General features: G+C 42.7%; 2 protein-coding genes across 8 annotated transcripts in view; both read left to right on the forward strand.

Moving 5' to 3' along the window:
• Positions 1–527: 527 nt before the first annotated feature.
• Positions 528–15,445, forward strand: ZNF655 (zinc finger protein 655). Of its 5 annotated transcripts, XM_042922671.1 has the most exons (5): positions 528–823; positions 1,800–1,962; positions 3,128–3,213; positions 3,614–3,740; positions 4,751–5,856. In XM_042922671.1, exons 2-5 carry the CDS (start codon positions 1,827–1,829, stop codon positions 4,945–4,947), a joined length of 546 nt encoding a protein of 181 aa, XP_042778605.1. In that variant the 5' UTR covers positions 528–823; positions 1,800–1,826; the 3' UTR covers positions 4,948–5,856. The 5 variants fall into 5 exon arrangements, with proteins under 5 accessions (XP_042778605.1, XP_042778603.1, XP_042778602.1 ...); XM_042922669.1 differs by lacking the exons at positions 3,128–3,213; positions 3,614–3,740; positions 4,751–5,856 and adding exons at positions 11,142–11,246; positions 11,782–15,445 and having other exon boundaries at positions 1,797–1,962; XM_042922668.1 differs by lacking the exons at positions 3,128–3,213; positions 3,614–3,740; positions 4,751–5,856 and adding exons at positions 11,142–11,246; positions 11,782–15,445.
• A 2,604-nt stretch (positions 15,446–18,049) lies between these two features.
• TMEM225B (transmembrane protein 225B) overlaps positions 18,050–25,939 on the forward strand; it is a 29,019-nt gene continuing 21,129 nt past the window's right edge. For 2 of the 3 annotated variants that reach the window (XM_042922682.1, XM_042922681.1), the window contains exons 1-2: positions 18,050–18,525; positions 18,761–18,922. The gene's annotated coding sequence lies outside the window, so the exon portion shown is untranslated. The remainder of the gene's footprint in view (positions 18,526–18,760; positions 18,923–25,939) is intronic. The other variant, XM_042922680.1, reaches the window with a different exon arrangement.

Here is a 25,939-nt window from a genome sequence, read left to right on the forward strand (position 1 = left end):
AAAGAAGAAAACTAAGAGCCTTGCCAGTCCCTAGCAGATCCAGGTCCACCATAAGACATCACATTCTGTAAGGATCCAGAAGGTCACAATGCCCTCGGTACTTCTGTTCTAGCGCCTGGCCTGCCTGTCCGTGGGCTCCGCGCTTTACTTATCCCAGTTTCGGCATAGTCCAGTCTCTCCCTCCGCCCCCCCCCCCCCCCAGGAACGCACCTCTCTTCCAGTCTCAATTTCTCTAAGAAACTCCCAACTTCCTCAATGCCCTGTCCCTCTGCCCAAAACATTAATAGACTCCGATCCCACGGTTTTCTGTGGTCCTCATACCACCCAAGAGCCTTCCATTCTCGCTTTAATCAGTGTATTTCGTACCCCTGTACTAGTTCCCCACCTGCTGACTTACAGAAGCGGGACCATTACGTCTGCCCCTCCACTCCCGGAACACGCACGACGTGAGCGGGCCACTACCCCGCGAGGACGCTTTCCCAAACCCGGGGCTGTCCTGGTCATTACTGGTACAATGGCTACAGAGGTTGCCGGCGGGGTCAGCACAGACGAAGGTCAGGGCCAGAGAAGTAAAACGAAGAGCCCCGCACTCGCACGTCCCTGGTACTTACTCCACATCCGGGGCTCTCATCCGGGGCCCTCACCCAGGGGGCCCTCATCCGGGGCCCACCTTCCGCCCACGGCCACGGGACTCCGCCTCCGGAAGTGCCACTGAGAAGCGCCGGCCTCCAAGCGGTCTAGAGCGACCCCGGAAAGCCCAGGGCTGTCCCTAGAGCGAGGGTGTCCGCGACGGGACGGCCGCTCGGCCTGCCCCTCCTTTCGGGTGAGTTCCCGGTAGCAGTCCTGGGGTCGCGGCTAGGTTAGGCTCCCGGGGAGGAGGAGGAAGCGCCCGGGAACTCGGTCGACGGCGGTTCCCGTCCCCAGAGCGCTCCAGGGCGGGCGGGCGAGGGCCTGTTTTCCTTCAGTCAGGGTTCGCCCTGACGCCCAGCGAACCGATGGCCCCGCCGCCAGGACCCGGTGACTCTGCCCTGGTGTGAGCTGGGTTTCTGTGGCCCGCCCTCGCCCTTTCGGGATCGCGTCTTCTCCTGACAGGGAAGCGAGAGGAGGGCAGCGCCGGGCGAGGCCTTCTGAGGACTGGGCGCGAGGGCCCTTTCTGAGGGTTGTGGAAGCGGGACGGAAGCCTGTCGCGTCCTTGGCTTTGAAGGACGCCGGCCAAACCTGTTTGAAAACCGCAGCTCTTCCCAGGGTTACTGTCGGGCCAGTGGGAAGCGGTCTGCCCACCTAGTCTGTCGGCGAAGGGTCTGACCCCCTGAGTGGAATTTTGTTATTAGTCAAGCCCGTTTAGTAATTCAAAGTGTGCTGACCGAGCGTTTACCAAATAATTTCTCAGGGGTCTGCTGAAAAAATAATAAATAATCATAACTGGCATACTTTTCTAGGTACAAACTTGAGCCTTGAAAGAAGTTTGCGTATTTCAAATATTTTAAACTTTCCACAGAACTCTATTAAGGTGTACTTTCTTGTTTGTTTGTTTGTTTTTTTCTTGAAATATCACAAATTCTGAATTGGTGGAGAGTTTAAATAAACCATACTTGGACCATATGGTTTGGTTCATAGCTATTTGAAACGGAAATTTTTCCATTTTTTTCTTTCTGTTGTTTTGTTTAGGTGGGTAAATCATTTGTAGCTGTTTTTGTGGCGTATCTACAGCATGTCAGATACTTTGCTCAGTCCGGAGGATGTAAAATAACGGGCCGTCTTAACTTGTTACAATAATTTTTCCCAATCTCACCCAGCAGTGATGATCGTTGTCCTCCAGAACAGGGATGGAGGAAATACCAGCCCAGGAAGCAGCAGGATCAGCAGTTGTCCAGTTTCAGTCTTTGGGGAGCCAGCCTGAGGGTCTGTCCCCAGAGCCTCAGTTCGCGCAGGACACCGACATGGAACAGGAACTCAACGGGGGTAAGGCAGAGAGAGCCCTTGAGTCCAATTGAATGGGAGTTGCAGTGGGGCTCCCGGGCCTGGTACTTAGGAGGCCAAGAACTTCGATAAGAAGATGGCCCCCAGGGTGTCTGGAAGGGAAGGACAGATGTGACTCAGTTCAGTCCTGGTCTTGGGCTCTTATATTAAGGACAGCCTCTCTTTCTTTAATAGGCAGAGTGGTGGCATTCACTCTGCTTTAGCTATTTTTCATTCGTCCAGCCTTTTACTTGATCCCAGATTCATTTCTAGGATAATGCTGCTTTTGCTGCATCTCACAATCCTCGCCGCCTCGCTTTTACTTCCTCTTAGGTTTAGGGCCCATCTCTCCCCCTGTTCCTTTCACTTAGTTTCTTCCTTCCTTGATGACTTTGCGAGCTTTGCCACCTGCCATTCTGTTGCAGCTGCAGTGTTTGTGACTAATCTGATTTTGGCCAAAAAAACCAACCATTTAATTCCTTGGTTGAGCACAATGCGTGGACACACATCACATATTGACTCCACAGTCACATCTTTATGTAAAATCGTATAGATAGGTTGATATGTCTGGTACTTTTTTTTGTTTTGTAAGAACCTTCTCTGAGATTACATGTGGCCAGCTGCAGTGCCCGAAATAACTTACGTGTCAGCAACTCACACTGCGAGTGCCACGGCGTGTAGAGTGTTGTGGAAAGGATGGTGAGGAAACAGGTGACCATTCTTTATTCTTGGGAGCCTTACGTGCTGGTCGTAGAGACAGTGCCAGTTCACATAAAGGCATAATGAAATTTACAGAACAGGGTCTGGGAAAGCGTCAGAAGCTGACTAAATAACCTCTGCCCTGGACAAGTCACTGCAAGTCTTTATGCTTTGCTTTGCCCATCTGCAAAACAGGTATAGTGCTTACCCTTCTGTTAGAGGAATGTCCTGTCATGAGAGTAAAGTGAGATATCAGATTTCTTAAGAAAATCCTGTATCAGGTCTAAATGTGGGTAAGGAGGGCATTCCAGTGCTGAGAAGGAGCAGAGTAGACGCACTCAGTACCTGATAAATGTTGATTGGTGTTACTAGAATGTTGATGTACAGAAGGGTCCCACTGACTCCCTCTTCTGTCAGGGAGCCCTGGGGAAGGGCTGCTCTCACTCTTGGCTCCTTTCTCCTCCCTCAGCTCCACCTGTTCCCCAGGTGCCTGCTCTTCCCCATGAGGGAAGCCCAGGAGACCAGGCAGCCACGCTCCTGCCAGCCAGGTACCAGGTGAGCTGAGGAACCCTCTGCTTTTCCTCAGGGACTGTTGCTACTGATCGAGTGTGGCCCTTCCCTCAACCCATCCGTAAACCCTGCCTGAATTTTTTTTTTCAATAGCAGACCCCAATTTGGAAATTGATCCTCTTCAGAGACCTGGACTTCACACAAACCACCTTCCCATCTCCCCACCACCACCAGTAAACACTGTTCCTTCTCTATCCCTGGTGCTGTGATGGGCGTTTATTAGATATTAAAGGTTATGGAACTTATTCCCTAGATTCTAGTCTCTTCTCCCTCCTCCCCAGCTTTGCTACACAGTGGACACCCTCTTTGTGTCATCTCCTTCATTTTCTGGCCATGATGCTCTAGTGGCCTCATTCCCCAGCGCAGCCAGGCTGTATTATTTCAGGAGTTTGTGACATTCGAGGATGTGGCTGTGCACCTTACTCGAGAGGAATGGGGATGCCTGGACCCTGTTCAGAGGAATCTCTACAGAGAAGTGATGTTAGAGAATTATGGGAACGTGGTCTCAGTGGGTAAGGACTTTCTTATTATTCAGTTTACCTTTTAGGATTTCTTTACTTCCTTGGTTTCTGAGGAGGTGTGAGGTCTCTGAGAACGTAGAGTGTGGCTCAGATTCCAGGTCTTAGAACCTCTGAATCCTCCATCTTCAAGGTCATCTCCTCTGGGAGTGGGTTTTCTTTGGGGGTTTCAAGATGAGACGTTTTATTCCTTATTTGTAATTAATGATTGCTGCTTTTGTGGGACATCTGTTCCCTGTTAGAAAAGGGAAACTTGCTTGTGCTTGGCTTAAGTTCTTGACTTCCCTGTCTTTTCTTTTTTTATGAGAGAGACCCTAGAGCCTCCCAATCCACAACCACTTTCTTTCTTGGTAATTCATTGTCTCTGTATCTGAAAGCTTTCCATTTTCTTTGGAAAAAGAAATGCTTTTTTTTAAGATAGGCTAAAATCCTTGTTGAATAATCCCTCACCTCTTAACATTCCTAAATTCACCTCTAAGCAGGCAGAGTTGGAGAGATTTCATTTAAAGACCTGACTCACTGTGAGTCTATTTCAGTGAGTCATCCAGATGGTAGTTCTAAGTAACCTCACCCTGGGCAGAAGTATCAGCTTTAAACTGAGTCTCTCCTGGGTCATTTGGATGGTACAGTAGGCTGCTGGGCTTAGGCAGCCTGTAGGGCTATTGGCAGCCCACTTGATTTGAACATCCCCCCTTTCCTCCTTTTTTGCCTGTCTCTGCTGCTTTTTTTTTTTTTAATGTATGAATATATTTAATCACACTCTTCTTTTCTCTCTCTCTCTTTCCCCCTCTCTTTCCCCCTCTCTTTCCCCCTCTCTTTCCCCCCTCTCTTTCCCCTCCCCCCCCCCCTTTTTTGGCTTTGCCTATGCTGGTGCCATCCAGGGTGTTCCTTTGTCTCCTTGATTACACTCAGGATTAAAGAAGTCTTGTTATCTGTGGGGAGGCAGTCTGCCCACTGGAAGGTTTTTAGTGTGTTTCCCATTCCTGGCTCTTTGATCTTTGTAGGCATACTTCTCCGCCTTCCTACCACCCGGATTCATAGTGTGAATTCCTGCCCGGCCCTGAGTCATACCCAGGCAAGTGCTTTCTCTGGAGAAACACTTGCAGTTCTTTCAGCAGGAATCTCCAAGAGATGGCCCAGGTATCGGCTTCCCATCGATATTGCTCGGCCCCGCTCGGAAACTCCTTTTCCACGATTGTAAGATATTAACACTTGATCGATGCTCTCAGGATGCCATCACTATGTAAAATTGCAGCTCCTCAGATGACCTTTGTTAAATTTCTGAAGGGCCGAGGAGGCCCTCCGTTGCAGCCAGATGCATTTTGAACCTGAGTTATGAGTTCATTCGTAAGCCACGGTTGGTGGTCATCTATTTGTGTTCTGTGAAACCACAAAGTTCAACTCCAGCTCTTCAGTTATGATCTTTTCATGTTATTTTAGAATGTGGGACATATGCTGTGCACTGTTCTTTTCTGAGTGAACATGACCCTGCCATTTCTGTTGCCTAATTTTCCTGCAACCCCTGGCCTTTCCTCATATTTAACACTCTAGTCTTCTCCTTTATGTCCCTGTGGCCCCTTCCAAGGCCCTGCCTTTGTCTCCTTTACTCTTTGTGGTGCTATACAGATTGATGCATTTATATGACTTTTCCGGATCAAGTTTTCCTTAGCTCTGTCCTTCACGGATGGGAGATGGGAGGGCAAAAGAATTGAATTTCCTTATTTCAGGGTATTAAACTGAATGTATATTTAACAATTTTGTAAACTGTAAAGTGATATGTAATTGTAAACTACTGTTAATTTTATCTAATAATTACATAATTTCCAACAGTTAACCTGTCTACTTTTTGGAGTAAAAAAAAAAAAACTTCTTAGCACTTTAATCAGCCTAATAGCACAGCATGCTGTTGGACTGAATTTTTTTCTCTGTCATCTCTGCACATATACAGGACGTGCATGCACACTCACACCTAATGGGTACAAATGCACACAAGAAGCCCTCCTATTCAACTTGCTTTGGTGACCAAGTCAGCAGCATCTTTTTAGTAATTTTTAAAAATTTTTTTAAATCTTTTTTTTGAGAGAGAGACAGTGCAAGCAGGGGAGGAACAGACAGAGAGGGAGACACAGAATCTGAAGCAGGCTCCAGGCTCCGAGCTGTCAGCACAGAGCCTGACGCGAGGTTTGAACCCACGAACCGTGAGATCATGACCGGAGCTGAAGTCGGCCACTTAACTGATTGAGCCACCCAGGTGCCCCAGTAATTATTTTTTACAAAAATTAGGAGATGCTTTTCATTTTTGTGGGCTCGGCAAACTTCACCTGAAGTTTAAGATTTTACACTTAATTAGCTTAATGTTTGGTGTTGTAGAATAAGGACATTATAATTCAGTCCCTGACTTAGCAACCCCACTATCAAGTTCTTTTTCCCATGGCAGTAGCTCAGAGTTGTATTTGCAGCAGACATCAAAACTTTGTTCCTTTTGGATAAGTGCTTCTACTATAAAGTAGTAAATATACAAAGTATGAACAGCTGAGCTATAAAAAAGTAAGTAAAAAATCAGACTTTTCATTACCAAATCTAAAAAGAAGCGTATTCTATTGACAACGAGTGGATTACTGGCTTGAGGGTCACCAAAGGGGAGTCATTTGTGACTTAGTTCAGGAGACCAGGAAAGTGGTCTGGATTCCATTTCACACAGAGGCAGTGTGGGCAGGTGCCTTTTTAGATAACATCATTGGAAACATGCTTATCAAAATTCTGGTTGTTGATAAGTTGATAAATCAGGAAGTGTTTGACACATACCTTTTACTTTTTTTTTTTTTTTTAAATTTTTTTTTAACATTTATTTTATTTTTGAGACAGAAAGAGACAGCATGAATGGGGGAGGGTCAGAGAGAGGGAGACACAGAATCCGAAACAGGCTCCAGGCTCTGGGCTGTCAGCACAGAGCCTGACGCGGGGCTTGAACTCACGGACCGCGAGATCATGACCTGAGCCGAAGTCGGCTGCTTAACCGACTGAGCCACCCAGGCGCCCCTACCTTTTACTTTTTGAAGTTGATGTCATGAGGACAAAAATGATTTTGTATAGAATGTCTTTTACTGCCAGTCTATTTACTATTTATTGAGGAGTCAACGTGTTACGAGGTACTGTACATATCTCATTTAATTCACCATAACCCTGTGAAGTAGTTATTATTCTATTTTATACGTGAGGAAACTGAGGCTCAGAAAAGTCAAGTGATCCGCTCAAGGTCACAGCTAGGCTTAGGACTCAGATCTGATTCTGACACTTAGGCTCTTTTTCACTATTTTACCCCTTAGAACAGTTAGTCCAACCGTATATAGAGTGCTTTTGTGTGTGTGTGTGTGTGTGTGTGTGTGTGTGTGTGTTTAATGTTTATTTATTTATATTGAGAGGTAGAGAGAGAGAGAGAGCCCGAGCTGGGGAGGGGCAAAGAGAGGGAGAGAGAGAATCCCAAGCAGGTTCTGCACTGATAGTGCAGAGCCCGATGCAGGGCTTGAACTCACAAACTGTGAGATCTTGACCTGAGCCGAAATCAAGAGTTGGATGTGTAACTGCCTGAGCCACCCAGGCGCCCCTATAGTGTTTTTTATATTCTTATGGCTCTAATACTCTGATGACAATTAGAAGTAGCCATGAAAAATTGGACAGAAGTGCATAAGGCTGTACAGTTTGGGAACAGAAAGAGCATGCATTCAAAAGAAAACTGTGTTAGGGGTACATTCCACCCTAAAATAGATACCTAAAATAGGTATCTATGCAAGAATAATACTGCTAAGGAGAGATTTTATTTGTGTATTTATTAAGGACCAAGAAGAAAGGCATAAAGCTTCCATGTGGCAAAAATCTTAGCATAACTGGTTCAGGCAACAAACCAAATAATGAGGTAAATTTTAAATGTTATTTATCCAAGGTTCTGTTTAAATTCAAGTTAGTTAACATATAGTGTAGTACTGGATTCAGTTAAATGTTATTTTTAAAGACCAAATTAAGTTAAAAATAAATCTAATTGGAGAACTGTAAAGTTTAAATAGAATTAATCAAAAGGCTTTAATAAAGTAATTTTAGATAGGAAAAATTTAAAGTAAATGCATATTTTGAAAGCCTAGAGTTTTGACTTTAAAATTTAGGAAAAAGCATTCAGATCAATGACAAGAAAACCTGCCTTCATGCTTCCTGTGGCCTTTAAAATGGTAGATTTGGAAAGAATGTAAATTGTGAAATCAGACTTGGGTTTATCTTCCCAACTGTGATACACTGAACAAATTATTTAAACTGATAATGATTATCTTCATCTATAAAACATGAAAAATAACGTATGCCTTTCTGGGTTTGTGCCAGGGATTAAATTAGATTAAATTACGTAAGTACCTGGCTAATAGTTACTTACATGCTTTTTTGGAAAGGACTGCAAGTGATATGAGATATAGACCAGATTTTTATATATTTTTTTATTTAACGTTTATTTATTATTGAGAGAGAGAGAGAGACAGAGCATGAGCAGGGGAGGGGCAGAGAGAGGAGGAGACACAGAATCCGAAGCAGGCTCCAGGCTCTGAGCAGTCAGCACAGAGCCCGATGCGGGCTCAAACTCATAAACCGTGAGATCATGATCTGAGCCGAAGTCAGATGCTTAACCGACTGAGCCATCCAGGTGCCCCATAGACCAGATTTTTAAATACAAACAAATTTCAGGAGCGTGTTTGAATTATTTCTTGATAGGGGAATTTCCTCAAATTGAATATTGCTTATACTGTTGCCAAGGAGTTAGGATTTTTATTATAAGGAGAGTTTTATTTCTTTGACATTAAGTGATCTTTTTTAGTTTCCTTTTAATTGGAACATCCACGACTCCAAATCTGTTGGATCTTGGCTCTCCATGTATTATTCTAATAACTTTCTCTGTTATTTTTATTGTTTTCACCCTTTACTCCATCGTCAATGTGTTGGTCCTCTGTTCTCTTTCTGTACGAATTTTGGAGGAAGGATTTCATTCATAGTCATTATTTTTTTACTAGTAGATTATGTAAAAGCCAGGCTCTGAAATAAGACTGGCTTTGAGCCCTAGCTTCACCTGTCATTGTGACCTTGGGCAAGTTACTTAACCTCTCAGTCTTCATTTTTTTATTTGGGAAATGGGTATGACAATAGTTTCTACTTTGTAAAGTTAGGATGAGTATTAAGTTAGTGAAAATTTGTAAAGTTCTTCGTGTGGTACTTTGCACCTACGAAATGAGCAGTAAACCTTAGCTTAATATTTTAATGATACTGATGATACAGGTGACTTTAAGTCTATTTCAAACCCTGTTCACTCATCTAAACTGTGGTCTTGTATTTCTAATTGCCCAGCAGGCATTTTCTTTTATACCTGACTGCATTACATTGGACACAGTCTAAAATCAAATCCTTCTGGGGTCCCTGGGTGGCTCAGTCAGTTAAGTATCTGACTTTGGCTGAGGTCGTGATCTCACAGTTTGTGAGTTAAAGCCCTTCATTGGGCTGTCTGCTGTCAGTGCAGAACCCTCTTCAGATCTTCTGCCCACTTCCCCACCCCTCCCCCATTCATGCTCATGCTCACTCTCAAAAATAAATAAACATTAAAAAAAAGTTAAAAAATCAGGGACGCCTGGGTGGCTCAGTTGGTTAAGCATCCGACTTCGGCTCAGGTCATGATTTCAGGTTCGTGCGTTTGAGCCCTCTGTCGGGCTCTGTGCTGACAGCTCAGAGCCTGGACTGTGGTTTGGATTGTGTGTCTCCCTCTCTCTCTGCCCTTCCCCTGCTCACACTCTGTCTCTCTCTCTCAAAAATAAATAAACATTAAACAAATTTTTTTTTTAATAAATAAAATCAAACCCTTTTTTCCACATTGTTGTGTGTAGGTGACGTAGGTGTATAGAGTAAATAACCAAAATTTGCTTCAGTTATCAAATACTTAGAAACACCTTAGTTAATACTGAGTTAAAGTTGCAAATTATGTTGTCAGAATTCTGAGCAAAATATTTGCTGCTTCATGCCACACTAACTTTTTAATTTGAAAAATTATTTCATTTGGTATGGAGGACCTTAACTAAATAAGCATCCAAAAGGGGAATAGACTATTAATGCTCAGCAGGAATTCAGAAACATAGTAAAGCCTTTCTTGTATCTGTTCTCATCTGCCTGCTCATAGGCTCTCACATGGAATCTCAAGAGGACAGCTGTTGATTTGTAATATTTTCCAGGCCCAGTGCCCTTTTAGAAACACTGGTTACCTGTTACATGTTAACACTAGGACACAAAATTGGCATTCAATAAGTAGCTTTTAAGTAAATGAGCCAAAAGAAGTGCAAGATAGAAGATATATTGTCGCTGCTAATGAGAGTTTGTAAATAAAGTAGGGATGATAATTCCTGAAACCAATTAAATAAAAGTCCATAAACTACATTTTATAGTGACATGTCAGGATAAGAGAACAATAACAAATTGTGTAGATATTCAGTAAGTGGAGAGGAAGGCTTTTGGATTTGAGGGGCTTGAGCTAGACCACCTCGTATGTGTGCCACAAGAAGCTTTCTGGGCTGAACATGTATAAAAACTGCCCCTTTAGTACTATAATAGTTCTGCCCCTCAGGATCAGACTGCTTCTTGCTTTTACTTTGAAAGAGATTAGATCCTAGCAATTCATTATATAAGCCAGAAAAAGACCGTTTTTGTGTGGAAGTGCACTTTTATTGCACTTTCTTCTTTAATATCACATTATAGTTAGTTTGTATCTGTCTCTAGGTACTTTGCTTATAGGAGACACCCCATAGATGTTTGTCGAATAAACAAGAGTGTAAGCTCCTAATGGATAAGAATGTGTTATTTTTTTGTTTCCTCATGTGCCCTGAAGCAAATTGAGATTGGTTCTTAGAGCATTTATTCAGTCTTCACTGATTCTGTTGCTGCAGTTTAGCACACCACACAATAGGTGCTTGAGTATTCACTTTCCTCCAGTCCCGCAGTTATATTTTGATGACTTCCCTTTTGACCAGGTCTCATATTTGTAGACCAGGTCTAATACAAAGGTTGATCTATAGGCAACAGCTAAAGAGTGAAAATGATCACTTCTGTGAAAACACGTAAACACCCTTGCACAGATTCCCTTGTCTGAGTACTATTTAAATGAAAACCTCTCCCAAAGTCATCAACTTGCCCTGTAATACACCCATTTCTGGAGCACCAATAGGAGATCCTTGTAGAGGATCTTTGCCCTTCTCACTCTCCAGGCCTTCCCTACTGTCTTGTGAGAATTTACTTTCTCTCCATTAGCCATTAGTTAAGAGAAAAAGTGGCTGGTGTAGTATCTGGGGATAAATTGCCACATCCCATTTCCTTCTCTATGAGCAGGATTTCCATTTCCCAAGCCTGATGGGATCTCCCAGCTGGAACAAGATCTACAGGTCTTTGATCTGGAAACTAAGAATAGAGAAGTCTTAAGAGATGACTGCTCAGGTGAGTAAGGTAGAATCAATCAGATGGAATTAGTAGGGAAATAAGAGTCCAGTTGTGGAGCCAAGTTGTAGCCGCTTTGGCAATCAGAATGAGCTCGGCCTGTATACCAGATGGAGAGAGCTCCTTCCTTTTCCCTTCAGTTTTGATGACTTCTTTGCATTTATTTTATCCCTTGTCATCCACAAGTTGTACTGAGTCCCTGCTCAAGTTGCTTATCTATAATTCTTTTTGAACTATTTCCCTGCTATCTCCTTTGAAACACCTTAATTGACTACCTTCTTGCTCTGCTGAAAACCCTGTTTGCACCATACCCTGAACCATTTGGATACTACATCACTGCTCTTAGTCATGCCCTTATATCTGCTGTTGAGATTCTGTACGAGTACTTCTGAGTGAATAAACTCTCATTTTAGTAGATTTTAGATTAGTTTTCTCATCTCTGAGGGTTTTTTTTTTTGTTGTTGTTGTTTGTTTGTTTTCCCCTAAGCATAGGGTACAGATTACATTTGCATTTTCTATTTATATATTGAATCAGATGGAGAGACCAGAGAAGAGAACAAGCTGTTGATTCCTAAGCAGGAAATTTTGGAAGAAGTACATTCATACAAAGTGAGAGTAGGAAGACTCAAAAAGGATATTGCCCAAGTTCCTGGGACTAGAGAAATGTCTAAACCTGAGGACAGATTAGAAAGGCTTCAGGAAATCCTAAGGAAATTTCTCTTCCTGGAGAGAGAGTTTAGGCAAATAACAATCAGCAAGAAAACCTTCACCAGTGAGAACAATGAATGTAATGAACCTGAAAAAAGCTTCAGTCTGGACTCTACCCTTGATACAGATCAGAGAGTTCTTAGAATACAGAATATTGATGACATTGATAAGTATGATATGGGCGTAAACCAGAATTCAGCTGCTGGTAAACATGAACAAATAAATCTAATACAGGATGTTCAGAGTAGTGAATATAAGGAAAGCTTAATGGATCTCTCCCACCTTAGTAAATGTGAGAGCATTTCTGCCACTGAGAAATCCTATAAATGTGATACATGTGAGAAAGTCTTCCATCAGAGCTCTGCCCTTTCTAGACATCAGAGAATTCATACCAGAGAGAAACCCTACAAATGTAAAGAATGTGAAAAATCTTTCAGTCAGAGTTCAAGTCTTAGTCGACATAAAAGAATACACACTAGGGAAAAGCCCTATAAATGTGAACCATCTGATAAATCCTGTGAAGCATCTGATAAATCCTGTAGTCAGAGCTCAGACATAACTCCACATAAGAGGATTCACACTAGAGCAAAATCTTATAAATGTAGTAATTGTGAAAGGGTCTTCAGTCGTAGTATACATCTTACTCAACATCAGAAAATTCACAGAGAGATGCCCTGTAAGTGTACTATATGTGGCAGTGACTTCTATAATACCTCCTACCTTGTTGAACATCAGAAAGTCCACTGTGAAGAGAAAGCCTATGAATACAATGATTGTGGGTTGACCTTTGTTAAACATCAAGGAAGTCATCTCAGAGAAAAGCCCTATACGTGTAATGAATGTGGAAAAGACTTCAGATTGAGTTCCCATCTTATTCAGCATCAAAGAATTCACACAGGAGAGAAACCACACAAATGTAATGAATGTGGAAAAGCTTTCAGTCAAACTTCATGCCTTATTCAGCATCACAAAATTCATGGGAAAGAGAAATCCTATGAGTGTAATGATTATGAGGAAAGTTTCAATCATAGCTCAGATCTTGTTCTTCAACAAGAAGTCCTCTCTAGAGAAAAGGCCTTTGATTGTGATGCATGGGAAAAGAACCTCAGTCAGAGAGCACACCTTGTTCAACATCCAAGAATTCATACCAAAGAGAAACCTTATGAATGTGATGAACGTGGGAAGACCTTCAGTCAAATTCAGGCCTCCTTCAATATCTGAGAGTTCATACCAGGGAGAAATCATATATGTGGTGAAGCCTTCAGTCACAGCTCAACCTTTATTCATCATCAGAGAATACACACCAGAGAGAAACCGTCTGAATGTGATGAATGTAGGAAAACTTCATCAACATCTGCAAACCCATACCAATGAGAAACCCTACCAATATATTGAGTGTGGTAAATGCTTCATGCTGTTTTCATACCTTAGTCACCATTGAAGAATTCATACTGGAATAAAATTCTGCCACTGTAATGAATGTGAAATAGCCTTCAAAGAAACTACCTTGTTCAGCATCAAATTCATTCCATGCAGAAAGCCTATGAATGTAATAAACATATGCACATGGGAAGATTCAGTCATATTCCACCCCTCATTCAACATCATTCCATACCCAGGAGAAGCCATTTGAGTGTAGTAAATATGACAAATCTTTCAGTGAGAGTTCAAGTTTTTTTTTTTTTTATCCTTAGAAAGTCCAGACTAGAATCTAATCTAATGCAAATGGAAAAATTTACCATATTTCAGGCTTTACTCCACATCAAAATACTGGAGTGAAAATTTTATATAAAATTGTTAATATATAGCCCTGATCTTTTTCATTGCAGAAGAATATAGTCTGAGAAGTGACTTGGTGAATGCAGTGCTGTTTCCTCATGGCATTCTTTTATTTAATAGGTGGTGTACGTAGGTATATAAACTTTATTTATGGAACTCATTTAAGCTATTTTTAAAAATATGGCCTATAAATAATTTTATTTTTCCTCAAATTGGTTCCTGTTATAGCTTCTCTAAGATATTGTTAATACACCAATGTACAAACATACTAACTTCTGGAAAGTAGCTCGTTTAGCTTTTTCTGCTGTCCTCAGCCCAAGATTTTTTCAAAACAGACTCTTAGGTCTGCTGTTTCCTGAGCATCCTACTTCCTATTCCTTTCCAGCCACAACACTTGGATTCCTGTTGATTTCTCCATTCTCTTAGCACCTTCAAATGATGGTTTTCTAGTGTTAAGCTTTTCACCAGCAGGTATACCGTCCCTACTTGATGTTGCTGTCTTCTTTCCTAAAGTTGAAGCATCTTCCTTTAAAAAGAATTGGATTTCCACGTCCTGTCCATCCAAGAGTTTGAAGGATTCTATCTCCCATGTATTTGGGGCAGGCAGCTAATAAATACTTTCAAATGACACCCACATTCTTAGCTGCCTTGTCTGCATCCACGGCCCTCTAATAAGAGATGATAAGAACATCAGGGAGCCAACAACACGCCTGGTGGTCTAGCTGCATTCATTCAGCGCCTAATCTGCATGGTGAAGTTTAGAACTATCTTATATACTTCTGTTGAAGGCCAGCAAAATGCTCAGGTCTGCTTTTGATAGAGCAAAATATAAAGAACATATACAAAAAAGTCTGAGAACTTCATAAGGGAATGCAACTTTTCAAAAAAGATATTGCTGTTCTTAGGTAATATCTCTAGAGAGAGTATTTCAAGAGAGTGTCAGGTCTGTTCCTGGTAAAATTTTAATTACTACGCTTGCTTCTTTATCTGTTTGAATTTTTGCCCCCCAGTCTCCCTCATCAATGCAAGACGGTATTTGAAGTGTGGGAGCTTTGTGTATAATTGTTTATTCATCACATTTTCTGTATTATACCAGAGTCCACATACCATATAAAAGAACTTGGGTTTTTTGATCACAGATGTCGGATGTCCAGAGTTCAGGGTCACTGTTAACACTTTGCCAAGAATTCATGATTCTTTAGGTGATGTCAAAGCATTTTATTGTATTTTGTTATATGTTTCCATCTTAAGCTTCATAACATTTTGTGAATTAGACAAGTGTTATTTAACATTCTTTTTGTCATTCCAGCAAGTGAGGCCTTTGTGATTCAGATGTTACAATATTCACTAGAGATCCTCAACAAATATATAAAAATCTATTGCTTATTCTATTAGCCTCTTATGGCTAACCTCTAGGATAGTTCTACGACTATATTTTGCCGCTTAGCCATCAGCAAGCATAGGATCTTATCAGGGCAAAGTAGAGAACTAAATGAATTGATTTAAATGTAAAAGCAAATGAAAATGCATGTTACTTTCCTTGTCTATGAATGTGTATCCCTTTATGTACAGAGACCAGTGGTCACTTCTGTTAATTATGAAACAGATTAATCCCTAAATAGCAGAATATGTAAAAAATCACATGTATGCAATTGGTTTAGGAATGTGCTTTTGTACTTCCACTTGAATAAAGGTGTGTTTGATACTCAGAATCTGTTTCAAAAAATATCTAAAGGCCTCAGCCAGAAGCATTTGAAAATCTTGGAGTCACCTTCCTGGCTGCAACTCACTTCCTTCCAGAAACCTGCTTCACAACAAGACTGGATCACTCTCCTTCATACTGATACAAAGCTTGCTCTTCCACAGACTTCTGGAACAAAGTCTGAATGTTTAGGGTCTTAAAGGTTTTTCGATTGGGATGTTGTTGGCACATAAATAGACTGAGGTTTCAGAGAGCTAGGCAGAATAAGTAAAACGTTTAAAAAATGAGAAACCAAAATAATCCTCAAGGAGAATTAACTTGTCTCTTTAAGCTTGCAATATTTAATCAGTCCAGTATGAGTCTGTGTTCTTATTCTTTTAATCTTGAAGACTGGGGAAGGAAGAGACAAAATCTAATAGTTAAGGTACATCTAATTTTATCTGTCTTCCATCTGTCCACCTACCTACATGTATGTGTATGTGCATTCATATTCCAACTTAACTGTCACAACAACTCTGCAAGGGAACTAGCTCTGTATTCCAGAGGAACTGAGGTATAGAGAGGTTGAAGAACCTGCTAGGGTCAGTCAGCAAGTTAATGGCTCAAAGGCCTGACTCCCAAGCTTCCCATCATCATGATGTTGGTATTAGACATCGCAGAACCTGGAGAAGTTTTCTTTGGTAGCTTTCCATTCCCTGTTACATCCTCAGTGATTGACTATTATCAGTTTGCAGTTGATCCTGAATGCTCCCAGAGCTGTCTGGGATACTAGGAGACAGTACCTTTGGGGAGCTAGTCAGAGACCCTGCTCCCTGAAACAGGCTTAGATAGTTTTGTCAATGACAGGCCACAGGTCAGAGCTCCCAAATTCTTACCTCCTGTCAAGGTACCTCCATGCCCATTACTAGATTTATATTTACACTTCTCAGTGCCCAGAATATGCTTTTTATCCTGCTAACTGGAATTTGCTGATTGATGGACTTGTATTCTTAGGTTTACTATCACTTCTGGTTAAATTATAGCAGTGGAGTAAAGTGGGTAATGGGAAAATCAAGTTTGATTCCTAGGTTTTTGGCTTGAGCAAAAGAGTGAATAGAGGTAGACTAGACAGATGGAGACCACTGGAAGAGGAAGGAGCAAGGGGAGGATTTCAGGCAAAAGAGAGCATGTTGTAAGGGTTTCAGATGAAGGACTATGGCATCTTTGAGGTAATTAAGCTCTCTGGAGTAATGTCTCACCCTAGGAAGTGGGATGTAGGCAACTGAGGAAATTTAAGAATGAAGTTCCAAAGAGGTCCCTGAGGTATCATAACTGCAAAGCACAATGGGATTCCCACATCTGAAAATGTAATCTCAACGATTCTTTTCATTCATTCAGTAATACTATTGCCAGGTGCTAGGATATTCAGTAGTAGTAGCCTGTGGGTACAGTTAACATACAGGAATCAAACCATTAAGCAATGAAGACTAAAGCAGATTAGTTACCAAAGCAATGGCTTTGGAATTAGACTTACCTATGTACTTTGTTGTTTACTAGCTGTGTGACTTTGGAAATTTTACTTAGCCTCCCTAGTTCCCTCATCTGTACAATGGTTAACAGTAGCATGAAAATTAAATAAGATAATGTAAAAGGTACTGGTCATCTGTTAAGTGCCAAAAAGTTACTATAAACACCAATATAAAAACCAGTGAACATATAAGTGTTTGGCATAAAATCGAAAAAAGGGAACTAACTAAGGAGCAAGCAGTTAGCAGTGCAGGACTAGCATTGTCCAGGGGAGTACCCTGGATTTGGAGAGCTTAAATATGAACTTGAGAGACCATCAGGAATCCTAGACTGGTAGGAATTGCCTCCCCTTAGGCACTCCTTACTGGAGTCATCAAACTGTGACATCTGTCTCTTTTTGCTAACATTTGTATCCTAATGGTATCACATCTTACACTCCCTTCAAAAATTCAAGTGCATGGAGGAATGAGTGTTTAATCCCAGACCGGAAGGATGATTTCAAGCAGATGGTGCACTGTACAAGTCAAAGAAATACTGGAATTTTTCATTTTGCTGATGGATCTCATTCACTCTTCACTTTTAGAAAATGGTTAACCTCTTATATTTGTATTCCATCCATGTTTATAAATTTACAACTTGGGCATAATGACAGTGTCTGTCTTTCTTTCCTGCACTTGCTCATTTACAAATCTCCACTCCATCTAACCATTGTCCTTCCTGGGCGCAGTTTGACTGGACGCTTTGGTTTGAACGGGCAAGGGTTCTAAATGCTGCCTTTACTTGCTTACTGAGTCTGCAGTTTCTGGCACTAAAATTACAAAAAGTACAAACTTCATGGGATTGTCGTGAAGATTAATGAGATAAGGTCAGTTTAAGTACTCCATAGCTGGTAACTGCTATTTCGGAGTTTAGCAGGAAACTCCCCTTATCATGAACAAATTTCCCTAACATCTTTACTGTTTCAACACGTCAAATATGCCCCTGGCAAACTCCGGGCACTGTAAGCTCTTTGAATCTTGACCCTATTTCTAAGGCTTTTCTTCCTCTTTTAGCCCATTGGCATTGATATGTCCTGCTTACTTATACACTCGAGGCGCAATTGGGAGGCGCTGGGAGTAGTGAAGGGGGAACACTGGCCAAGTTGAAGCCACAAAAGGAAAGGACTGGCTGGACTGCGGGCATAGATATGAAATTCGGGCTCCGCAGGGTCCTCGATTTGTGATTTGGAAGAAAGAGAGGTGAAGATGGGTGGTAAAACGGCAAGGGTCAAGGGAGGAGGCAAGTGGTGTGCACACGGGACAGTGGCGATGAGAAGGAAACCAATTTAGACCCTAGGTCCACTTGGGTAATGAAAGGACATTGCCCATCCTCTCTCAATCCCTCCTTGGAGAAAGACGAACGCCAAAGGAGGCCCCATCTTCACACCGCTCCCGAGTCCGGCTCCCCAGCGGCCCTGGAGAACCCACGATCGAGAGGAGACCTCCGAGCTGCCTAGACGGGACCCGGAAGTGCGCGCCGGGGAGCCCGAGTTTCCAGTCCTGCCCCGGGGGCCGAGGTGGCCGTCGTTGCGGAGCGGCTGCGCCAGTGAGTGTCGGGGCTACGGGCCGGGGCTCCGGGTCTGCGCCGTGGCTGGGGGAAGCTCGGACTGCGGCGGGGGGCTCGGGCCGAAGGGATGCCCGTGGTGCGGGGTTGGGGCCGCAGGCCTGGCCGCGCCCCCGCGCCGGGGCCCAGCCGGCCTGGGGAGAGTGAATTGGGAGCCTCTCCCGGGAAACCTGCCGTTTTCCCTGCATCTGCCCTCTTCTCCCTCCCTTTTCTGAAGTGACTGCCCGTCCGTTGTCTCGCGCTCTGAAGACATTTTAGGGGAAGTCTTGGCCTTGGAGCAGCACCGGGGATTGGACCCAGCCCATGGAGAAGCTGCCTGAGCAGATGTCCCCGGAGTCCCTGTGCCCATCCTCCGAGCAGGAGCCTCGAAAGAGCAAGGGTGAGGAGCTGACCTAGCTGGCTTTCTTTGTCTAAACTTAGTCCTTCCGACCCGCGGCCTCAGATCAGATGGACACGATTGTCCTGTGAAAAACTACTGCTTTTTTTTTTTTTTTTTTTTTTTTTTTTTTTTTTTTTTAACCAGAGGCTCTATTACCTGTAAATAAAGCCTGTAACCAACGTTTTCTCTCTGTGTGGAGCAGATCTGCCGCAGCAGCACTATCCTAGCATAAGTCTTGGAGGATCTGTCATTCCAGCACCTGCTAACTTGCTTGGCCTTTGGAGAAGCTCACTAAATGTGTGAATAAAGAAATGAATGAACCCAGCCAAGTATGTCCCATACTGCAAATAACCAGTTAAGGAGCGGGCTCCTCCACTCATTCTACCCAAGCTCTCCTTCATCGTTAGGGAAAATACACTTACCACCCGAGGTATAAACTCCAAGAGGGTGCCTTTCCTGTGGAGTACAGTAGATAAGACAGCCACTTGCTGATGGAAAATGAGGTTAAGCTATAGGTATTAACATTTTTATTTCAATCTGCTATCCCCTCATTATCTGGTGTATGTCTGGCTATTAAAAAAATGGATATGGATTATTTAATTGGGAGACATAGGCTTAGATAATCCACATCAGGGGCTCTGAGATGGCTTATGTTTGGGGAGATTTTCTTATACAGATTTATGTGTAAAAACTATGTTTTCGGGCTAATTTTTAATTTGGCAAGTATTTATTGAGCTTTTATTGTGAGGTGTTGAGACTAAGTTGAAAGAAAACCCAACCCCTACTCACCCACAAACTTAGAGTTGAGTTAGAATAGTTAACTGAAAGGCTGTGGGTTAGTAAACAAGGTAGAAGTTCACAAGGGAGATCCTTGGGAACTGGGTATTGGCCCAGGAAACCTTAGAAAGTCACAGGTTTGGCCTGGAAAGAATTTAAAGTTCAAGGAATCAAATTTTAGATGAGAGGGGATAGACACCACAGGCTCCCTGTTGTTAGTCTTTCTAAAAGGCCAAGTGTCTGTACTCACCTTATTAAAATACTCATTTACTTCTGTTAGTTCACAGCGCCCACTGCATCCAGTCCATACTCCATAACTTGGCATTCAAGGCCCTCTGCAGGGTGGCCTCAACTCAACTTGAGAGTCTTTCCTTAGTGTTCCCCAAAATAAACCGAGCAAGACTGGTGTGTCTACACAAGGTAATGCTGAGGACACTTTGCACTATCTACTGTTGTGCCTCTGTGTCTTTTTCTTAATGCATTGCTGTGCACTACATTCTCTGCCTATCCAAACACCACTCATCCCAGCGTCCCATGCAAGACAGCCTCCTCCATGAAGTTTCTGAAATAAACAGTTGTAAGTGACATTTACATGAAAACCTGCAGGACTTGGTGGCTGATTGAACATTAGGGGGAAACTGGGTATAATTGCCTTTGTTCCCTTCACTGTCATACCTCTTAAAAAAAAATCTTCATGAGTTGCTATTATCTTTGGAATGCAGGGTACTGCTTCTGCTCCATCAGAACTGGTTACACCCAGGTTGCCAGTGGCTTACCTATAATGAATCCATTGGACACATTTTTTTCAGCTTTAATTTTTTGACCCCGTAGTATTGTCTGTTGATGTGATCATTCTTCCTCACCTCTTGTTCTTTGGTTTCAGAAGCATCATTTTCTTCTTGTTTTCCTCTTGCCTTCTCCGGGCCTTTCCCACTCCTGTTTCTCCATCTGTTTTTAAATGTTGATTTTCCCTAAGACTGTTCTCAGCCCTCTTTTTTCACTCCTGTGCGTGATCCTGTCCCCTTCCAGGACTTTACTTAACCGCTATTTGCTGCTCTTGCTGCCACCTGGCTCCTGAATACTAGATGTTCATGGGTGTACCTCAGAGCACACTGTTTTCTGCCAGTCCCCACCTCCCTTCCCTCCAATAACAACCTTAGTTAATTTTAGTAACTGATTTTCCCAAGCTAGAAAACTTGGGAGTCATACTCTACTATTCTCCTTCCCTCCATATTCAGTCAGCCACCACATCCTGTCAGTTTTTCTTCAAAAAGTGCCTGATTCAGTTGCCTGTCACTGCCATTTCCTCATTTTAGTCCCGTCCTGTTTTTCTTGGATTGTTGATACATCACTATGCTATTGGTCATGCCCCCCACTCTAGGCTCTCCTCCATACTGCTGCCAGAAGAATTTCCCTGGGAACAAATTTGATCATGTTAGTCTTTGCCTATAAAATAAAGTGCAAAGCCCTGGGTGTGGCTTATATGCCTCTTCATAGGTGGCTCTACTCTATTTTTTCACTACATCTCCTGTTTCCTGCCCACATGGAGCATACATTTCAGTCATATTGAATTTTTTTTCACTATTCCTTAAACTTAGTGTTCCCTTTTATGTTGCTGAGCCTTAGCATATGCTATTACTTGTTTCTGGAATACTCTTTACCTTGTAGATCCTGATCATAGTCAAGATCCCTCTCCAGGTCATTCTTTGAGGATGCCATCTCCAATCACCTAGGTAGGGGTTGTCCTTCCTAATTCTGCTTTGAGGCAGCATTACAATCCTTCTGCCAGTATCCTGCACATAGTGGGTGGTCTATATGTTTTTGATTGGTTAAATCAAACAGGAAGTGTATTCATTTCCTAGGGTTGCCATAACAAATTACCACAACTGCATGGCTTAATACAGCAGAACTATATTCTCACCATTTTGTAAGCTAGAAGTCCAAGAGGGCCTTTCTACCTCTGAAGGTTCTAGAGAGGAATCCGTCTTTGACTGATCCTAGCTTCTGGTGGTCCCCAGCAATTCTTGGGGCTCCTTGGCTTATGGCTGTATCATTGAATCTCTGTCTCTGTTGTCACATGACCTTCTTTTCTGTGTTTCCATATCTGAATCTTCCTCTTCTTTCTCTTATAAAGATATCAGTCATTGGATTTAGCCCCAACCCCCCAATCCATTATGACCTCATCTGAACTCTGCAAAGACTCTGCTTCCAAATAAGGTCACATTCTGAGATTCCAGGTAGACATGAGGGGGGGGGCATTATTTGACACAGTACAGTATTACTCATTTCTCCTGCTGTTAGAAGTGAATATACTTGAGATCACACAGCTTTGTAGTTAAACTACTTGAAGAACTGCATAGATTTCCCCCTTTCCTCTAAATTAAAAGCAGATCAGCCAAGAAACTTTCTTTTAAACCTTTGTCCACAGGGACACATTTGATTTGCTTATTTCAAAGGGCAACTGCTCTCTTCCTGGGCTTCTCTAGCTCTGTCTCAGACTGGCCACTGTCTGTTGAGGCGTTCTAGGGGGCCCTGCTGTCTACCAGAGTTTGGATCCAAGTTTTTGATATTTTTTCTTTTTTTTTTTAATTTTTAAAATGTTTATTATTTTTTTAATATTTATTTTAGAGAGAGAGAGAGAGACAGACAGACAGACCGTGAGTGGGGGATGGGCAGAGAGAGAGGGAGACACAGAATCCAAAGCAGACTCAGGCTCTGAGCTGTCAGCACAGAGCCTGATGCGGGGCTCGAACCCATGAAACGCGAGATCATGACCTGAGCTGAAGTCAGATGCCTAACTGACTGAGCCACCCAGGCGCCCCTAATGTTTGTTTATTTTTGAGTGACGGAGAGAGAATGAACAGGGGAGAGGCAGAGAGAGAGGGAGACACAGAATCTGAAGCAGGCTCCAGGCTCTGAGCTGTCAGCACAGGGCCCATTGTAGGGCTTGAACCCACAAGCTGTGAGATCATGACCTGAGCCTAATTCAGATGTTCAACTGACTGAGCCACCCAGGCACCCCCTTCTTTTCTTTAAAAAGAATTTTGTTTTAAATTTCATTTTAGAGAGTGCAAGCAGGGGAGAGGGGCAGAGAGAGAGAGAGAATGGGAATCTTAAGCAGTCTCCACGTTCAGTGCAGAACTCAATTTGATGCGGGGCTTGATCTCACGACCCTGGGATCATGACCTGAGCCAAAATCGAGAGTCAGATGTCTGACTGCGCCAGCCAGGTGCCCTGATATTTTTTCTAAAAGTGGCTCTGATCTATGAAGAGATCTACCTCTCTGAATTTTATTTGAGCCTCAGTCCTGGAGACTTTTTATAAATGGTCTTTTTGGAACCGTCAGTGATTTATAGATTCTTCTCTTGATGGAGCGGAACTTCCTTTTAATGAATTGCCGGGAAATAATCAGGAGCATTTTGAAGCACCTAATGTGCACAGGACTCTTTTCATAGTAGTGGGCTTGGAGAAAAAGAAATGGAAGACATCTTTTATTTTGAGGTGCTTTGAATATAAATTCTCACACACACACACACACACACACACACACACACACACACACACAAATACTTCTGAGGAGAGGCCCAAAGACTGTGGTTAAATATCATGAAAGAGGTAGGAACTGAATGCTTTAGAGATTCAAAGGAGAGATCACTTCCAGCTAGGGTTAGAGCCGGGTTAGGTTTCAGGAAGGAGGCTGCCTTTGAGCTGGGTCTTGAAGGTCTAGGATTTTGATAGGTGACATTAGAATGGAGGCTGTTCCAGGTGGAGGAGAAGGATGTGTGTGGGGATATACATGTTCAGGAAATAGTTCACATTAATTGGAGTATAGAGAAGACGTGATAGGGGATGAGTCTGTAAGTCAGAGTGGAGTAAGATTGTGGGAGAAGAATGCCAGGCCCAAGAGCTTAGTTTGGTCAGCAGATGTTGAGGTATGATATGTTAGCTTTTCTTAACAGGAGGCTAGCTGGTGAGCATTGCATATGAAGGAAGAGAATCTGACTTGTTGAGTGTGGTATGGGAGGTGAGAGTTGCTTAGGATCTGACTTTAGGACATGAATAGTGATAACAGGAAGGTAGAGACAAAAATCAAGAAGTGATAACAGGAAGGTAGGGACAAAAATCAAGAAGTGTGCTGTAGGTAGAAGCAATAGTACTTGTTTACCGAGTGGATGTGAGGGCAGAGAAAGGAGTCACTGATCATTGTCAGTGCTAAAATGCTAAAGCTACAGGAGAGTTGCAAGAATATTATACCAAATATTCAAACTCCAGAAGGAGGAACAGATTTGAGACCTATTGATCTCAAGAGACTGGTATGAGAGCCACATGGAAATGTGTCTTTAGATTATTGGAGGTGCCGTAGCCTGTTACAGATATTCCCCATTTCAGGAGATGAGAACACAATCCCTTCAGCTACTTAACCCAGAGAGAAACAGCTTCTCTCATATTCATATCCAGCAGTCAGTACTCCTGTCCACACAACTATCAACGTTTTCCAGAATCCAAGTAATTCTTACTACCTTCTCCACCACAGTCTTGGTCCAGGGTGCCATCATCTTTCACCTGAACTATTGCAGCAGCCTCCTGGCTGGTTGTCCTGCCTCTACCATTTGCCTTCCTACAGTCTATCCAAAATAGCAGCCGATGTGATCCTGTTAAAATGCCAGGTCTTGTCTTCCTCTGGTCAAAAGCCTCCTGTGGCTCCCCATCTCACTCGGCGAAAGAACACCTCTTCCAGTAGCCTATAGGGTCCTATGTTCTCTGATTCCCTTTTAATGTCTGTGACCTCATTTCTTACTACCCCTCCCCCTGCTCATTGCATTCCCATCACATTGCCTCCTTGAACACCCAGGGCCTTTGCACTTGTTATTTCTTCTATGTGCAATGCTCTTTCTCAGATACCCTTATCTCCTTCAAGTCTTTGCTTCAGTGTCATTTTCTTAGTCCTTCTTTGACCATGGTATGTAAAATTGGAACCCTTCTGCCCACTCCCTCCCCCTGGCACTCTACTCCTCTTCCTTGCTTTCTCTATGGTACGTGTATCTTCTTCCTCTAAGAGTATGTAATTTATAAGGTTTCTTGTCCAGCTCCCTTACTAAAATGAAATATCTTAGAAGGCAGAGTTTTTGCCTATTTGCCCACTGGTGTATCTCAGCACTTGGAACTGTACCTGGCATATTGTTGGTGCTCAGTAAGATGGATGTGAATGAGTGAAGTGTCACAGGACTCATAAAGAGGAGAAGTATTGAAGAATTCTACAAGGATCACTTTCAGCCAATGAAGAAGGTGCTATTGAATGGAGCCTGAGAGCTGTAGGATTTGCATTCTTGACTATGTCGGGCAGGCTGTCAGATCCTCTGTCTGTCGGCCCAAATAAAAGGCTCATCCTCTAGCATGCCTAAGCCTTCACATGTTGTTGGAGACAACAAAGCGATTGGTTCAACAAAAAGAAAAGATTTGGTGTAGGGGAGAGGATCAGAACAAGCCTGGAAAGACAGAGGCCGGGTCAGGGAGATACAGAAGAAACCCTCATTTGGCCTCAAGACCAAATGGAGGCATGCCCAGGCTATTGCTCTTTGACTTTTGATGAGCTGATGAAGACTTTATTAGCTTCTCTGTCTGATGTCTCACCTTATTAATGATCCCAGTTTTGAAGGGCTTCTGGGTTTAGATGCTCCTAGGCCTGTGGGACAAATCTGGAAGACTTAGAAGTTTCTAGAGTTAAGCTGTCCAGTAGGGTAGCACCAGCTACAATGGGCTAACTACATTGAAATTAATTAAATACAATTAAAAGTTCAGCTCCTCAGTTGCACTAGCCACATTTCAAGTGCTCAGTAGCCATCTGTGACTACTGGCTACTGTATTGGACAGTGCAGATGTGGAACAGTTACATAACCACAGTAAGTTCTGTTGGATTGTGCAGTGAATGACTTGAATTTACAGTACCAGTTCATTTTGGTATCTTGCGAAAAAGAATTGGCCTGCCTACCTATTTGTTTGGGCTTGACTGATGCCTTTGTCACTTTTTTTTTTCAAAGTACCTAACTTTTTAGACCTAGTCTCTGTGTTTGCAATTTGTGTCACTTACAAGGTAAACAGTTAAACACATGTGCAAATGGATATAAAAACATTAACCCAGTAGTCCATTCACACCTGTTAGAATGGCTGTCATTTAAATAACAAGAAGTAACAAGTGTTGGTGAGGATGTGGAGAAAAGGAATTCTTATACACTGTTGGTG

This window comes from Panthera leo, chromosome E3, assembly GCF_018350215.1.
Source record: "Panthera leo isolate Ple1 chromosome E3, P.leo_Ple1_pat1.1, whole genome shotgun sequence".
Lineage (NCBI taxonomy): Eukaryota > Metazoa > Chordata > Mammalia > Carnivora > Felidae > Panthera > Panthera leo.

Coding starts and splice junctions, on each gene's coding strand:
- ZNF655 (XM_042922669.1), top strand. CDS start 1,827: ATGGAGGAAATACCAGCCCAGGAAGCAGCAGGATCAGCAGTTGTCCAG. Junction 1,963..11,141: donor GGAACAGGAACTCAACGGGG/GTAAGGCAGAGA, acceptor CTCTATGAGCAG/GATTTCCATTTCCCAAGCCT. Junction 11,247..11,781: donor CTTAAGAGATGACTGCTCAG/GTGAGTAAGGTA, acceptor ATATTGAATCAG/ATGGAGAGACCAGAGAAGAG.